The 13,285-nt window shown below is 46.5% G+C and overlaps 1 protein-coding gene across 1 annotated transcript; it reads right to left on the minus strand.

The window, feature by feature from the left end:
• Positions 1-7,161: 7,161 nt before the first annotated feature.
• Positions 7,162-9,211, minus strand: LOC117673125 (transmembrane protein 100-like). The gene has a single exon (XM_034430306.3). It carries the CDS (start codon positions 8,978-8,980, stop codon positions 8,609-8,611), a length of 372 nt encoding a protein of 123 aa, XP_034286197.1. The 5' UTR covers positions 8,981-9,211; the 3' UTR covers positions 7,162-8,608.
• Between the last annotated feature and the right edge of the window lie 4,074 nt (positions 9,212-13,285).

Raw genomic sequence — 13,285 nt, forward strand, 5'->3', positions numbered from 1 at the left:
GAGAAGCTGTGTCCCCAGGTGGGAACAGGAAGTGGGCGAGGGGGAATGGCTGCTTTTTATCTTCTGATGAAGTAGAGCAAAAAATAGAACGGGGCTCACTTTTCAACTCTCGCTCTTTTGCCACAGCAGGGACCCTGGCGGATTTCCTTTAAACTGAGCTGCCAAGATATGTCACTTTCTTCTATTTCTGTGCCCCTGGTAACCAAATACATCCCCCACCCACTGAAAACAAAATAAATTCAATGGCATTTCCTGTCCAGCGGAGATCTGTTTCATGTGCTGAACCTTCTGGATTTTCAAACCCGGGCATCGAGAGGCAGATTTGAAACCACGGGAGTTGGGTGGTGTATAAATTTAAGTAAAAATAAAATGTTCATCTGGTTATTTTTGTGTTTGTGACTGGAACACAACTTTCCTTGTCTAGTGACAAACGGGACGGAGCTTCTGAATGTTTTGATTCTGCAATTTTGGGGATTACTTTGAGGGTCATTTATGTTTTGTCCCCATGCCACAATACTACTTAAAAGCCCCCTTAATCCGTGTCTTTATAGTGACTGTTCGATGCTTTGAAGATAAATGAGATTGGCTTTCTGATGTTAACCAAAGCCTGACAATCAACCGTCTCCGCAGCCATATTGGGCCGCGAAGGGAAGAACACTTGTTCCTGAGACGTTTTCTCTCCAGAAAGTTGGAAAAGATTTTGGGGTTGAAAGATTTTTGTGGTCTTGAAAAGGAAGTAAAAGGGTGCCAATTCACAGCTGCCTCATCATGGAAAGTACTCTGCTCTGCTCTACTGTCAAAAGCCCAGGCTGAATTGTTAGTGCAACTCCGTAGTAAAAAAAAAAAAAGCAATGTGAAGAAATAATTTCACTGACGTTATTAATAGCACAGAAAGCAGTGTAAAATAAAGAGGGAGGGAGGGGGACAGGAGGGAGAAGGAAGGAAGGAAGGAAGGAAGGAAGGAAGGAAGGAAGGAAGGAAGGAAGGAAGGAAGGAAGGAACCTGTAACGGAAATAACATTTAGTGTAACCTGCGACTTTCTTCTGTTCGAAGCTGAGTGACGCACTTTGCAGCTGTCCTGTCACTGTGGCAGAGGGACCTCATGGATTAAAGAAAGAAGGCAGCTGCTTTGTAATATCTATCAGTTGCACCACCCACAGCAAACTTCAACCAAGCCATAATAGGAATTGCCCAACACCAAACCTAGGAGTTCAGAAAACCTATAGAGCCAGCTATGACTCTTACATAACCCCTACAACAGTCAATAGAATACGTATTCTTGCACAGGAACAGGAAGTTCAAGTGCAAAGGCCAGGAGAAGGTATTTTTTAAAAAACCCACTCTCAACTCCATGTGGTCAGCTGCACCAGAACTACAAACATGTGGTTCTGTTCATAAATACATTGCATTCAGTTTTGGTCTCCACGATGTAAAAAAAGATGTGGAGACTCTAGAAAGAGTGCAGAGAAGAGCAACAAAGAGGATTAGGGGGCTGGAGGTTAAAACATATAAAGAACGGTTGCAGGAACTGGGTATGTCTAGTTTAATGAAAAGAAGGACTAGGGGAGACATGATGGCAGTGTTCCAATCTCTCAGGGGCTGCCACAAAGAAGAGGGAGTCAAGCTATTCTCCAATGCACCTGAGGGCAGGACAAGAAGCAACGGGTGGAAACTAATCAAGGAGAACTTAGAACTAAGGAGGAATTTCCTGACAGTTAGAACAATGAATCAGTGGAACAACTTGCCTCCAGAAGTTGTGAATGCTCCAACACTGGAAGTTTTTAAGAAGATATTGGATAACCATTTGTCTGAAGTGGTGGAGGGTTTCCTGCCTAAGCAGGGGGTTGGACTAGAAGACCTCCAAGGTCCCTTCCAACTCTGTTATTCTATTTCTATTATTTCTAAATGGATCCTCTTTTCAATCAGCCTCCAGCCTCCATTTTGTCTCCAGTGCCTTTTTCCCGGCTTGGAACGGAAACATGGATATTTCTTCCAATGATGTTTTGCTGATTTATCCAAGTAGCTTCGTCAGTCAACACGCTTTTTAACACACTTTATTTGGATATTTTATTGTTGTGAGCTACCCTGAGTCCTATGGAGATAGGGCGGCGTAGAAATCAAATCAAATCAAATCAAATCAAATCAAATCAAATCAAATCATACTTGGATAAGCAGCAAAATATGTCTAACTAACAAAATTAAAGCCAATTGCCAGGATTCAACTTCCTGATATTTCTACCTTGGATGACTGAGAATCTTCATCAACATATCGATAGAAATTCCGGTCTCAATTGTAAGTTGATAACTATCAGTAGGTAGATTACAACAACCCGTATTGATATACATAATAAAATTCTTCAGAACTTGTCAAGCAATATCTTTGTTTCTTAATTCTTTTTTATGAAGGCACTTGTGCGGTGCAACCATAGTTCTTCGTTTATAAAATAAAATCCACAACCTTGGCTCTCAATCCTGCTATACAGATGTTGGAAGAAATGTATATCTGGGTTCAGCTCCAAGTAGGGAGAAAGACACTGGAAACATGGAGACTGATTGAAATGATGGTTTAATGGTGGACAGGAGCACTTGGTTTTGAGGCCCTAGGCAAAAAGGCACATGGGTGAGAGAGAGAGAGATTTTTATACCCTCTGTTGGGCTTTGAATTCGAGCTTGTGTTCATTGTCGGATTCCCATGGGGCCATGCAGGGGTGAACTTTGTAGGTTGTCTTTTGAGTCCCAGGCTTGGTTGAGCCTTGCTGGGTACTGCAATCTCCCCAGGTGCCATGTGGTGAGTTCTGTTGCTAGATAGGTAGAGGGCTAATCCTATCTTTGTTGGATCTTGGGTGAGGGCATTTGCTTATGAATAGACCTAGCTATTTCTTTATCTCTTAACTGCTTACATCTGCTGTGGATTATTGAGAATGTGGGGGCTATTAAGAGTAAGTCTGCTTCCTGCCTAAAAAACATGTTTCTCCATTTCTCATCCAGGGGGGGTATAATATTCTGCCTTTTTAATATTTCCTAGAATATTTCATTCTTCTAGGAGAGGGGTGGGTGCTAACTTCCTACACAGGAGAACACGAGGAAGATAGGATTGAGATCTGGTTTGGTACAGGGATAAAATCCAGAAGGTTCTGACAGGTTCTGGAGAACCGGTAGGGGAAATTTTGAGTAGTTCAGAGAACCGGCAAATATCACCTCTGGCTGGCCCCAGAGTGGGGTGGGAATGGAGATTTTGCACTATCCTTCTCCTGCCACACCCACCGAGCCATGCCCATAGAACCAGTAGTAAAAAAATTTGGATTTCACCACTGGTTTAGTCCCAGTTTTTTCATGTCGGGCAGAGGTGGGTTTCAGCAGGTTCTGACCAGTTCTGGAGAACCGGTAGCGAAAAGTTTGAGTAGTTCGGAGAACAGGTAGTAAAAAATTCTGACTGGCCCCACCCCCATCTATTCTCTGTCTCCCAAGTCCCAGCTGATCGGGAGGAAATGGGGATTTTGTAATAACCTTCCCCTGGAGTGGGGAGGGGATGGAGACTTTACAGTATCCTTCCCCTGGAGTAGGGTGGGAATGGAGATTTTACAGTATCTTTCCCCTGCCATGCCCACCAAGCCACGACCACAGAACTGGTAGTAAAAAAATTGAAACCCACCACTGATGTCGGGGTTAAGATTTTTAAAAAGGAGATTTAGTCCAGGAGACCCCCTAGCAAAGGAATAGCTTTCAGCCCTTTTCTCTAATGGTCAAAGTTTTTATCTCTAAAATTTGGTGATCTTGACACCAGATTTCAGTAGAGCAATCAAGGGAAGCCAGAGAGCTGAAAATGACTGCCAGGATAAGTAGGCCCTTATATGTCTCCTGCTAAATTAAGTTTTATTTTATTTTTTTCTTCTCCTGCCATTACTTCTCTTTAAAAGGACTGGTGGGGGGGAAGCTCTGTTAATGGCCTGTAAATCAAATATGACTCCTTTTTTTTTTTTTTTCCAGGGAGATTGAAATCTGTGCTATTAAACAGTGGGGAAGACTGTTTGTTTACCTCACGAAGAGAGGCTGTTTTTCTTCGGTCCTTATACTAGGGTTGTAATTGCATTTCATTTAAAAAAAAAAAAAGCATCTCGTGTTTTTTTTGGCTGACTTTTGTTTTCTGTTTGGATGAAGAAAAGAAACATGAAGTCTGCCTTGACTTCGGATGGACCTCTCGATATTTCACCGAGACATCCCTGTGGCAGAAATATGGACCTCTTCTACCTTCCGAGATAGCCTTATTGATTTCTCTCTGGGAGAAAGAAGAGTTGAGTTTTAGAGCATTTTTGGCACCTTCCATATACAGCGGCAGAGGGAAGCGGTGGCTCAGTGGCTAAGGACGCCGAGCTTGTCGATCAGAAAGGTCGGCTGTTCGGTGGTTCGAGTCCCTAGTGCCGTGTAATGGGATGAGTTCCCGTGACTTATCCCAGCTTCTGCCAATCTAGCAGTTTGAAAGCACGTAAAAAAAAAATGCAAGTAGAAAAATAGGAACCACCTTTGGTGGGAAGGTAACAGTGTTCCGTGCACCTTTGGCGTTGAGTCATGCCGGCCACATGACCACGGAGACGTCATCAGACAGCGCTGGCTCTTCGGCTTCGAAACGGAGGAACCCTTCCAACCCCCACAGGAAAGAAGAAGAAAAAAAACATGCCTCAAGTTGCCAGAACTCAAAGCAATCCCCAGTTACTGTATGCAGAAATGGCAAGCAGAAACCAAATGATGTACATTGCGATGACTCAACCCTAGAGATACACAGGTTCTCATTTAGCTACGAAACTTCCAGAAAGACATGAGATCAATCATTCTTCCTCCTGCATCACGAGCTTATAAGATTGACTTGAGGATTAAAAGAAAAAAAGAGGGAAGGGGTGAGTAATGATGCCCAGAGGAAAAGCAGACTTCGAAAAATACATATTAAGGTAAAGGTAAAGGTTCCCCTCGCACATATGTGCTAGTTGTTCCCGACTCTAGGGGGCGGTGCTCATCTCTGTTTCAAAGCCGAAGAGCCAGCGCTGTCCGAAGATGTCTCCGTGGTCATGTGGACTCAACGCCAAAGGCGCACGGAATGCTGTTCCCCTCCCACCAAAGGTGGTCCCTATTTTTCTACTTGCATTTTTTTTTACGTGCTTTCGAACTGCTGGCAGAAGCTGGGACAAGCAACGGGAGCTCACTCCATTATGCGGCACTCAGGATTCGAACCGATGAACTGCCGACCTTTCGATCGACAAGCTCAACGTCTTAGCCACTGAGCCACCGCATCCCTCTATTTCTTCTCTAGATCATCTCTTTTCCCAGCGTTTGGTCTTCTTCTGTTTTTTTGAATGAACCATTACAGCTTTTACTTCCACATCTGTTGCATCTTGGCCAGGTCTGGCTGAGCCACCTCGGGGGATTTTCTGCCACTGTGAAGCCGTGAAGTTTGCAGCCAGAAACGTGATGGATGTGACCGGCTCTGTGTTCTCTGTTCTCCCCGCCCACCTGCCCGTCACCCCAGACATGGGCTCCTGCCGGCAGCTGTGTCTCCTTGGACAGAATCCAGTTTTGCTTCTTTCCAGCTGCATGTCCAGAGGTGGGCTGAGGTCCAGGTGCTAAAGAGCAGCTGAGTTATCCTCTAACCTCTGCTAGCAACAGGGTGTGTTATGAGACAACAGTTGAGGACCAAACAACAAACCGGAGAACAGGAGCCTTCTGTCACTATCTGGGTCAGTCAGTAGCACAGTTGGAAGGGACCCTGGAGGTCATCCAGTCCAACCCCCTGCTCATGCAGGAGACCTGTACTAGGGATTCGAACCGCCGAACTTTCTGATCGACAAGCTCAGTGTCTTAGCCACTGAGCCACCCCAGCCCAACCCCATCTGGGTCATCCAGATGGACCTCTGAACCAGGAAAGACAAGTCAAAACCCAATTGTCTGTAGAGATTCTCAGTCATCCAGGTCATGGTTGTCCCAAAGGTGCTATTTCAAGAGGCAGCTTTTCCAGGTGCCTCCTGAAAACGCACCTTTGGGACAACCATGACTTAGATGGCTGAGAATAGCTACAGGCTTTTAGCTATGGAATTTGAGATGAACCCACTTGGAAAGGTGTGGGAGTAGGAATGGATTTCCAGAGGAAAAAAATCGCAGACTACAGGAACCATTTGCACCACTCAGGTGACCCTGAGGACACAGAGAAACCTCTGAGTGCTTCAACGACCCTCTAAAAAGATGCAAATGACCAGCTGCCTGCAAGGAGTATAAATCCTTCCGTTCCCCACCATCCAGTCAGAGCTGAAGAAGCTTCTTGGAGGAGAAGCGAAACGTCTTCAAAAGAAAAAACGAGAAAGTCCAGTTGCCTCTTGAAAAAGCACCTTGTCTGGCCCAGCGACCTACCTTTGGTTCTGAGGAGAAGGCCAGGATCACCTTCCCCTGACAAGGATGCTTGGAGCAGCCCAATGCAGATAATCCTCGACTTACAACCACAACTGAGCCCAAACTTTTGGTGGCTAAGCGAAACATTGAAGCGAATTTTGGTCCCATTTTACGAGCTTTCCGGCCAGCAGTTTGTGAAGTGAATCGACGCAATTGTTCAGTTAGTAACCCGGTCGTTAAGTGAATCTGGCTTTCCCCGTGGACTTTGCTTGTCAGAAGGTTGCAAAAGTGGATCATGTGACACACACACACACACACACACACCCAGGGGGACACTGCAACCGTCATAAATATGAGTCGGTTGCCACACGACCCAAATTCTGACCACATGACCACGGGGACGCTGCAGTGGTTGTTAAGTGTGAAAAAGAGTCATAACTCACTTTTCCCCAGCGCCGTCGTAACTTTGAACAGTCCCTAAGTGAAAGTGTTGTAAGTGGAGGACCACCTGCAGACAAGACTTCGTTTTCATACCATGCAATGAAATGCAGAAGAGCCTTCCTTCATCATCCCCATGGCCTCCTTTCTTCTTAAGGCAGAGGGATAATTTTTGGAAAGGTTCTGGAGACCTGCTCTCCAGTTTTCAGAGGGCAGGTTTCACACACGCACGCACACCAAAACACACACACATACACAAGCTTCTGGAGCACACTCTGGATTTAACGGGGCGATGGAGAAGGCATCAAAAACAGCCTACGAGATCCCTTGCCAGGATTCCAGACGACTTCAAAGGGTGAAGCTGTTTTATTCCCTTATGCATCTATTTGTAATACACATTACTGCACCTCATTTTTCACCGAGAGAAGGTTCGAACAAATTTGCTTTTTCACCCTCCAAACTCCCAATCTTGGAGGACGATACTCAAAGCTATTTTTTGCAACTCTTGTCCAGAAACGGCTAACTGAGCCAGCTTTGGATACTTTCTACGCACAAAACACCTTTTCGGTGTTACAAGCACCAGCGTGCACACCTCTCTGGTGCAGCCCGACCCAGACCGAATTCATCCAAAGCAAGGCCCAGTAAGAGACCAAAGAGGGCAGGATCTGTCCCTAGGAATTTATTCCTGGGGAAATCAAGTTTTAATTCGCCCTTTGCTATCGCCAACTCCCTACGTACACAGTGCTTCCAAAACAAGGGGCATGGCTGCATTGTTTTGAGACACCAAACTGCTACTCCGTAGTAAATCACCCCCTCTCCTTTCCCCATCCTCCCATCCCTCCCTCAAATCCTCACAGTCTGAAGAAGCTGTACCACTTTGCAAGGAGCAGTGGCAGTTGCGACGGCCCTCGGCATTTGCTTGAGATCTGGCAAACCGAAGTGGGCATCTTCTTGGCACGCCGGCCTCTTTAACCGTCCGAGAACAAAATCAGGTTCTCCGCCTAACTTGCTGAACGCCTTGGCAGCAGAAGGGAATGCTTGTTCGTTTCTAAAAGCTGCGCAGTAACTTTCAACCTGGTTTCCCCCCCGTGGGAAACAAGGGTGGCTGTTGCAGCCCAGATGGAATCCTGGTCTCTTTTCCTCATCCGCCCGGAGGGCTGGTAATAACCAAAGACAGGGAAAAAAAAAAAAAAGATTCACACTTAGAAGCCACTTGGAACTTCTCACGACCTCCAGCTCCATATCCTGGGATTGATGTTTTAGCTTTTTCCTTTCTTTCAAAAGGATATTTTGGTGTTGTTTTTTCCCCATCCACAGTTAAAGACAGAGGTGGGCGTAGCTGCACTGGAAAGCAGCAGTCAGTCTCCTCGAGGAAACGACTCAAGGAAAGAACTCTGGATTTTTGTTACTCTCTTCCTGAAGTTAGTCCTTGGGGTTTGTTCGTCCACAGCCCCATTGGCTGAGATCAAACCATCTTCCTAAAGGTGTGAGTGGGGAGGAAGGAAGGCTGAAGTATGGTCAGCTGGGCACCCATCCTGGCCATTCACCTGCAGGGACTGATTCTCCGTCCTTCTTGGCCTGAGCTGACTACCTTAACTAGTCCATAATGCCACTCATCACGCTGAGTTATAGGAGCTCCAAGAGCCCCCTGGCTGGCTGGCTGGCTTCTAACCCCAACACACGGGATGTGTGTCTCCATAGCTCCTTTCCCCAACATCTGCCATGGAAGACATGAAAAAGATAGGGTTCTCTACAGCAAAGGTTGATTCCTGGGGGGAGGTTTGGCCCAAGGTGGGCTTCAGAGACCCCCCGGTTCTAAGGGAAGGGGCTCTTCCTGCTGCTTCTTCCGTTGACGCTCTCGTTTGGCCCGCCAGCAGACCAAGGCGGCCACCAGGAGGCCGACTCCAAAGAGCAAGGTGGCCACGGAGACCACCTTGGCAATGTCCATCTGGGGCCCATTGATGGTGAAGGTGATGCAGGTGGCGGCAATGCCGATCACCAAGGCAACGATGCCAAAGGGGAAGATGCAACGGTACCACGACTTCTCAGTGCCCCCTGTGGCCAGGGCTAGCTTATTCAAGGTGGCGGTGGAGTCCGTGGTGGCAGCTACGGGCAGCCCCGATTTGCCTCCTTGGAGGCAAGTCAGCGAGTTGGACTTACAGTTCATCATTCTGGCAGGTGCCCGGTGGAAGACTCTTATCCCCAACTCCCTGGGAGGAGGAAGATCCAGAACTCTTGCAACGTAGCTTCTTTCTGGGAGTGGAGAACCACAAGGAAAGTCCTCTCCTTCGTTTCTTCTCTTGTTGCGTTCTCTCTCTCTTTCTCTCTCTCTCTCTTTCTCTGGCTGCTTCTGGCTGGAGAAGGCTTCTGGCTTTCTGCACCAGCGTTGGCTCCCACTGATTCTTTTGCTGTAGCAGCCAATGGCTGGGATTGGCAGGCAGGAGAAATGAGATCATATGTGTGGGCAGGAGCTCAGCCGCTATTAACTGTTTCGGAGAAAAATCCTGACGGGGAGAGGGGAGGGGGACTGAATAAAGCATCTTTCCTCCTTTCTCCTACTCTGGAATCCCGGGGGACGGGACACAACGACACGACAGAAGAGGGATGACTGCTTTCATCGTTTGGGATGACGACTTCTTGGTTCTATCTTGGCCAACGAATCCTGACCCCAGTGCTTATGTTGGTGTCTTTGGGATTTGTTGACCTGCTTGAGCTATTTGCAGGTGTCAGAGTTCTTTTAGCTTTTCTTTACAAAGAGAGGAACAGGTAGAAGAATCTGGTCGTCTCCGTCTTCTCTTCAGTGTGGGGGCAACTATGAAAGTCCAAAATTCACGGAGTGGGAAGACCAGATTAGTATCAGAATAACAGAGGTGGAAAGGGACCTTGGAGATCTTCTAGTCCAACCCCCTGCTCAGGCAGGAAACCCGGTACCATGTCAGACAGATGGTTGTCCTGTCTCTTCTTGAAAACCTCCAGTGACGGAGCACCCACAGGTTCTGAAGACAAACTGTTCCAGTGGTTGATTTTTGTCACTGTCAGGAAATTACTTCTTAATTCTAGGCTGGATCTTTCTTTGATAATCTTCCATCTGTTAGATCAGGGGTCTCCAACCTTGGCAACTTTAAGACATGTGGACTTCAACTCCCAGAATTCCTCAGCCTTTGCACAACAATACACGAGCACACAATAGAGACACAAACTCATGCTAAATCCATCCAAACTGGACTGCAGAAAATACGACTTCAGCAACAGAGTGGTCAATGGCTGGAATGCACTACCTGACTCTGTGGCTTCTTCCCCAAACCCCCAAAACTTTAACCTTAGACTGTCTACTGTTGACCTCACCCCCATTCCTAAGAGGTCTGTAAGGGGGCGTGCATAAGTGTACCAGCGTGCCTTCCGTCCCTGTCCTATTGTCCCCCATTTATTCATACCCATTTCCTGTATTCATAATCATGTTTATATATCTGTTATCTTACGTGTTTGACAAATAATAATAAATAAAAATAATAAATGAATAAATAAATACCCCGAGAACAAAATGCAACGCTCAACAGCCTGTGGTCAGATCTCAAAGAAATAAAGATAGTCCTTGAGTTATGACCAGTTCTGACAGATCGATCTTGAGGGTACTTCCAACCTGGTTCACCATGGTTTCACTTGACAACCATGTCATTTGTTTAATGACCGCTGCAAACAAGTTCATAAAATGAGGTTGTTATGTCCGCAATAGGCAGGCTCCATTATGGTCATAACTTGAGGATTTCTTCTCAGGAATCCTCTGTTCCTTGTTTTTTTCCCCCCTCAGAGATGAGTATGTTGTTGGATTATACATTTTTCAAGAGGCAACTGGACTTTCTGGTTTTTCTTTGAAGACATTTCGCTTCTCATCCAAGAAGCTTCTTCAGCTCTGACTGAATGGTGGGGAATGGAAGGATTTATACTCCTTGCAGACAGCTGGTCATTTGCATCCTTTTAGAGAGACATTGAGGCCACTTGGAGGTTTGTCGGTGTCCTCAAGCGAAACATCTTCAAAGAAAAACCAGAAAGTCCAGTTGCCTCTTGAAAAAACACCTTTGGGACAACCATGACCTGGATGACGGAGAATCTCCAAAGAGGTTTGACAGGATTTAATACCTTGAATTGAGCTGGGGCAGATATTTAGAAATCAGCAGCCTTTTTTGATAATGAAAACCCAAGCTCAGTAGAACTTCAGATAAATTAGCCATCAGAAAGAAGATCTAAAGATAAGCGAATAAAGCAATTGGCAAGAAAACAGCCTTAGAATTTATCTCCAGAAAGATCCTGTCAACCGAGGCGGGAACGGCTACACAGACAGTACTGAAGACTTAATGAAAAACACTTGAATAAAATCGTCTTAAAGTAGGAGGTGAATTAAAACAGTCCAGTGATAAAAAAAAAAAACTTCTGGTGACTGAGAGCATTTAAAAAAAAAAACAAAATATGATTCTTAGCCAGGCGTGGAATACACGCTTCTCAACAAAACAGCGTTATAAATTTTCAGCAGATTAAACATTACTTCAAGAGAATTTTTTTTCTCCTCCAGCCTCCGTCTATCTTCAAAATAGGGACAAGGGTGGGCCCGGCTTAAGAAATAAATGAAGCTGTGTGTTTCATTTAAATGTAAACTTACTTGCGTTACATTCAAAGAATTAACTCTGCATAGCCTCCGTCGTGAATGTTTTACTTCTTTACTTCCTAGCCTAGCCTACGATCTTAGTATTTCCAGGAGTGGGCTTGAAAAATTTTAGCAAGGGGTTCTCTGCCTGGTTGCTGAGTGGGTGTGGCCATGGTGGGCGTGGCCTAGTCAGCCTCCTGCACCATGGCAGGCGGGCGGGGGCGTTTTTGCCCTCCCCAGGCTCTGGAGGTTTTCCTTGAGCCTCTGGGAGGGCGAAAACGGCCTCCCCAAGCTCTGGAGGCCCTCTGGAGGCTGGAAACGGGCCTGTTTCTGGTCTTCCCGAACTTCCAGTAGGCTCGTTTTTTGCCCTCCCCGAGCCTCTGTGTGCACCCTGCACTTACTTGCATCCAAAATGGGCCGCGTGGGGACTCCTGGGAGGGGTGGGGTGGGCGGGACCAGCCAGGAGTGGGATTTGGGGGGTTCTCTGAACTGCACAGAATCTTACCTAGAGGTTCTCCCGAACCCCTGCGAACCCCTAGCAGTCCACCCCTGGGTCTTTCCTTTTGGTGTTCCATCCAAAAACTAACCAGGTTTGCTACCGAGCTTTTCAATCTCAGCCAAGGTTCAATGTAGCCATGGTTTGTATACATCACCAGATTAGTTGCCTCTGGTTTTAGCTGCAGTTCAGCAGTTCGAATCTCATCGGCTGAAGGTTGACTCAGCCTTCCATCCTTCCGAGGTGGGTAAAATGAGGAGGCAGATTGTTGGGGGCAAGAGGCTGACTCTGTAAACTGCTTAGAGAGGGCTGGAAAGCACTGTGAAGCGGTATATAAGTCTAAGTGTTCTTGCTATTGCTACTAGAACAACGTTTCCAACCCTGGCAACGTGAAGATCTGTGGACTTCAACTCCCAGAATTCCCCAGTGAGCTTCCCGTATCCCCTGGCAACACCAAGACCCGTGGGCAGGCGTACTGGGTCGGAGGCTCCGGCCTACCCAGGCCTACCAGCTCGGCAGAACTGGGCAGAACCGGGAGGAACCCACCACTGTGTCGCCCTCTTCGGCCCATGGCCGCTGCTTCTAAGCCACCTAGCCAGATTTCCTTCCTTCCTTCCTTCCTTCCTTCCTTCCTTCCTTCCTTCCTTCCTTCCTTCCTTCCTTCTTTCCTTCCTTCCATGGTGTGCAGTGGTTAGAATGCAGTATTGCAGGCTAATTCTGTCGACTGCCAGGAGTTCAATCCTGACCAGCTTAAGGTTGTCTCAATCCTTCCATTTTTCCGAGGTCGGTAAAATGAGGATCCAGATTGTTGGGGGGCAATAGGCTGACTCTGTAAACCGCTTCGAGAGGGCTGTAAAAGCACTGTGAAGTGCTATATAAGTCTTAAGTGCTATTGCTATTGCTATTTAACAACTGTTGGGTTTAGCAATGGAAATTTCGGTCCCCCTTGTGGTCGTAAATTAAGGACTACCTGGATTAAATTTATTAGCATGCAATTTTCACCTTCTACAATATAAATCCAGCACTAGGGAACTGTCCAGAGTACCAAATCTAACCCTGGGCATTTATTTTTGTTGAAATCATCACTCGGATTATAGCTGACTGAGAAATGAGCAACAGGAAGCAAGCAAATATTTTCGCTCCCCGGCTGATATATTGGATTTGTCCTGTGTCTTCTTCAGCCTGCCTTTTTCTGTTGTGTCAATCAGGCTAGAGCAAAGGTTGGCATGCATATAAAACATCCTTCGGATGTCTTGGTGGCCGGTGAGTCATGCATCTGTTTCCTTAGAGGAAATACCTTCCTAGTCATAGGACGACTGCCCTTGATTTAATTGCTTAGC

The sequence above is a fragment of the Pantherophis guttatus genome, chromosome 14 (genome assembly GCF_059756535.1).
Source record: "Pantherophis guttatus breed Tessera chromosome 14, ASM5975653v1, whole genome shotgun sequence".
Lineage (NCBI taxonomy): Eukaryota > Metazoa > Chordata > Lepidosauria > Squamata > Colubridae > Pantherophis > Pantherophis guttatus.

Excerpts from the sequence above, each read along its gene's own strand:
- LOC117673125 (XM_034430306.3), bottom strand. The coding sequence starts at position 8,980 with ATGATGAACTGTAAGTCCAACTCGCTGACTTGCCTCCAAGGAGGCAAA.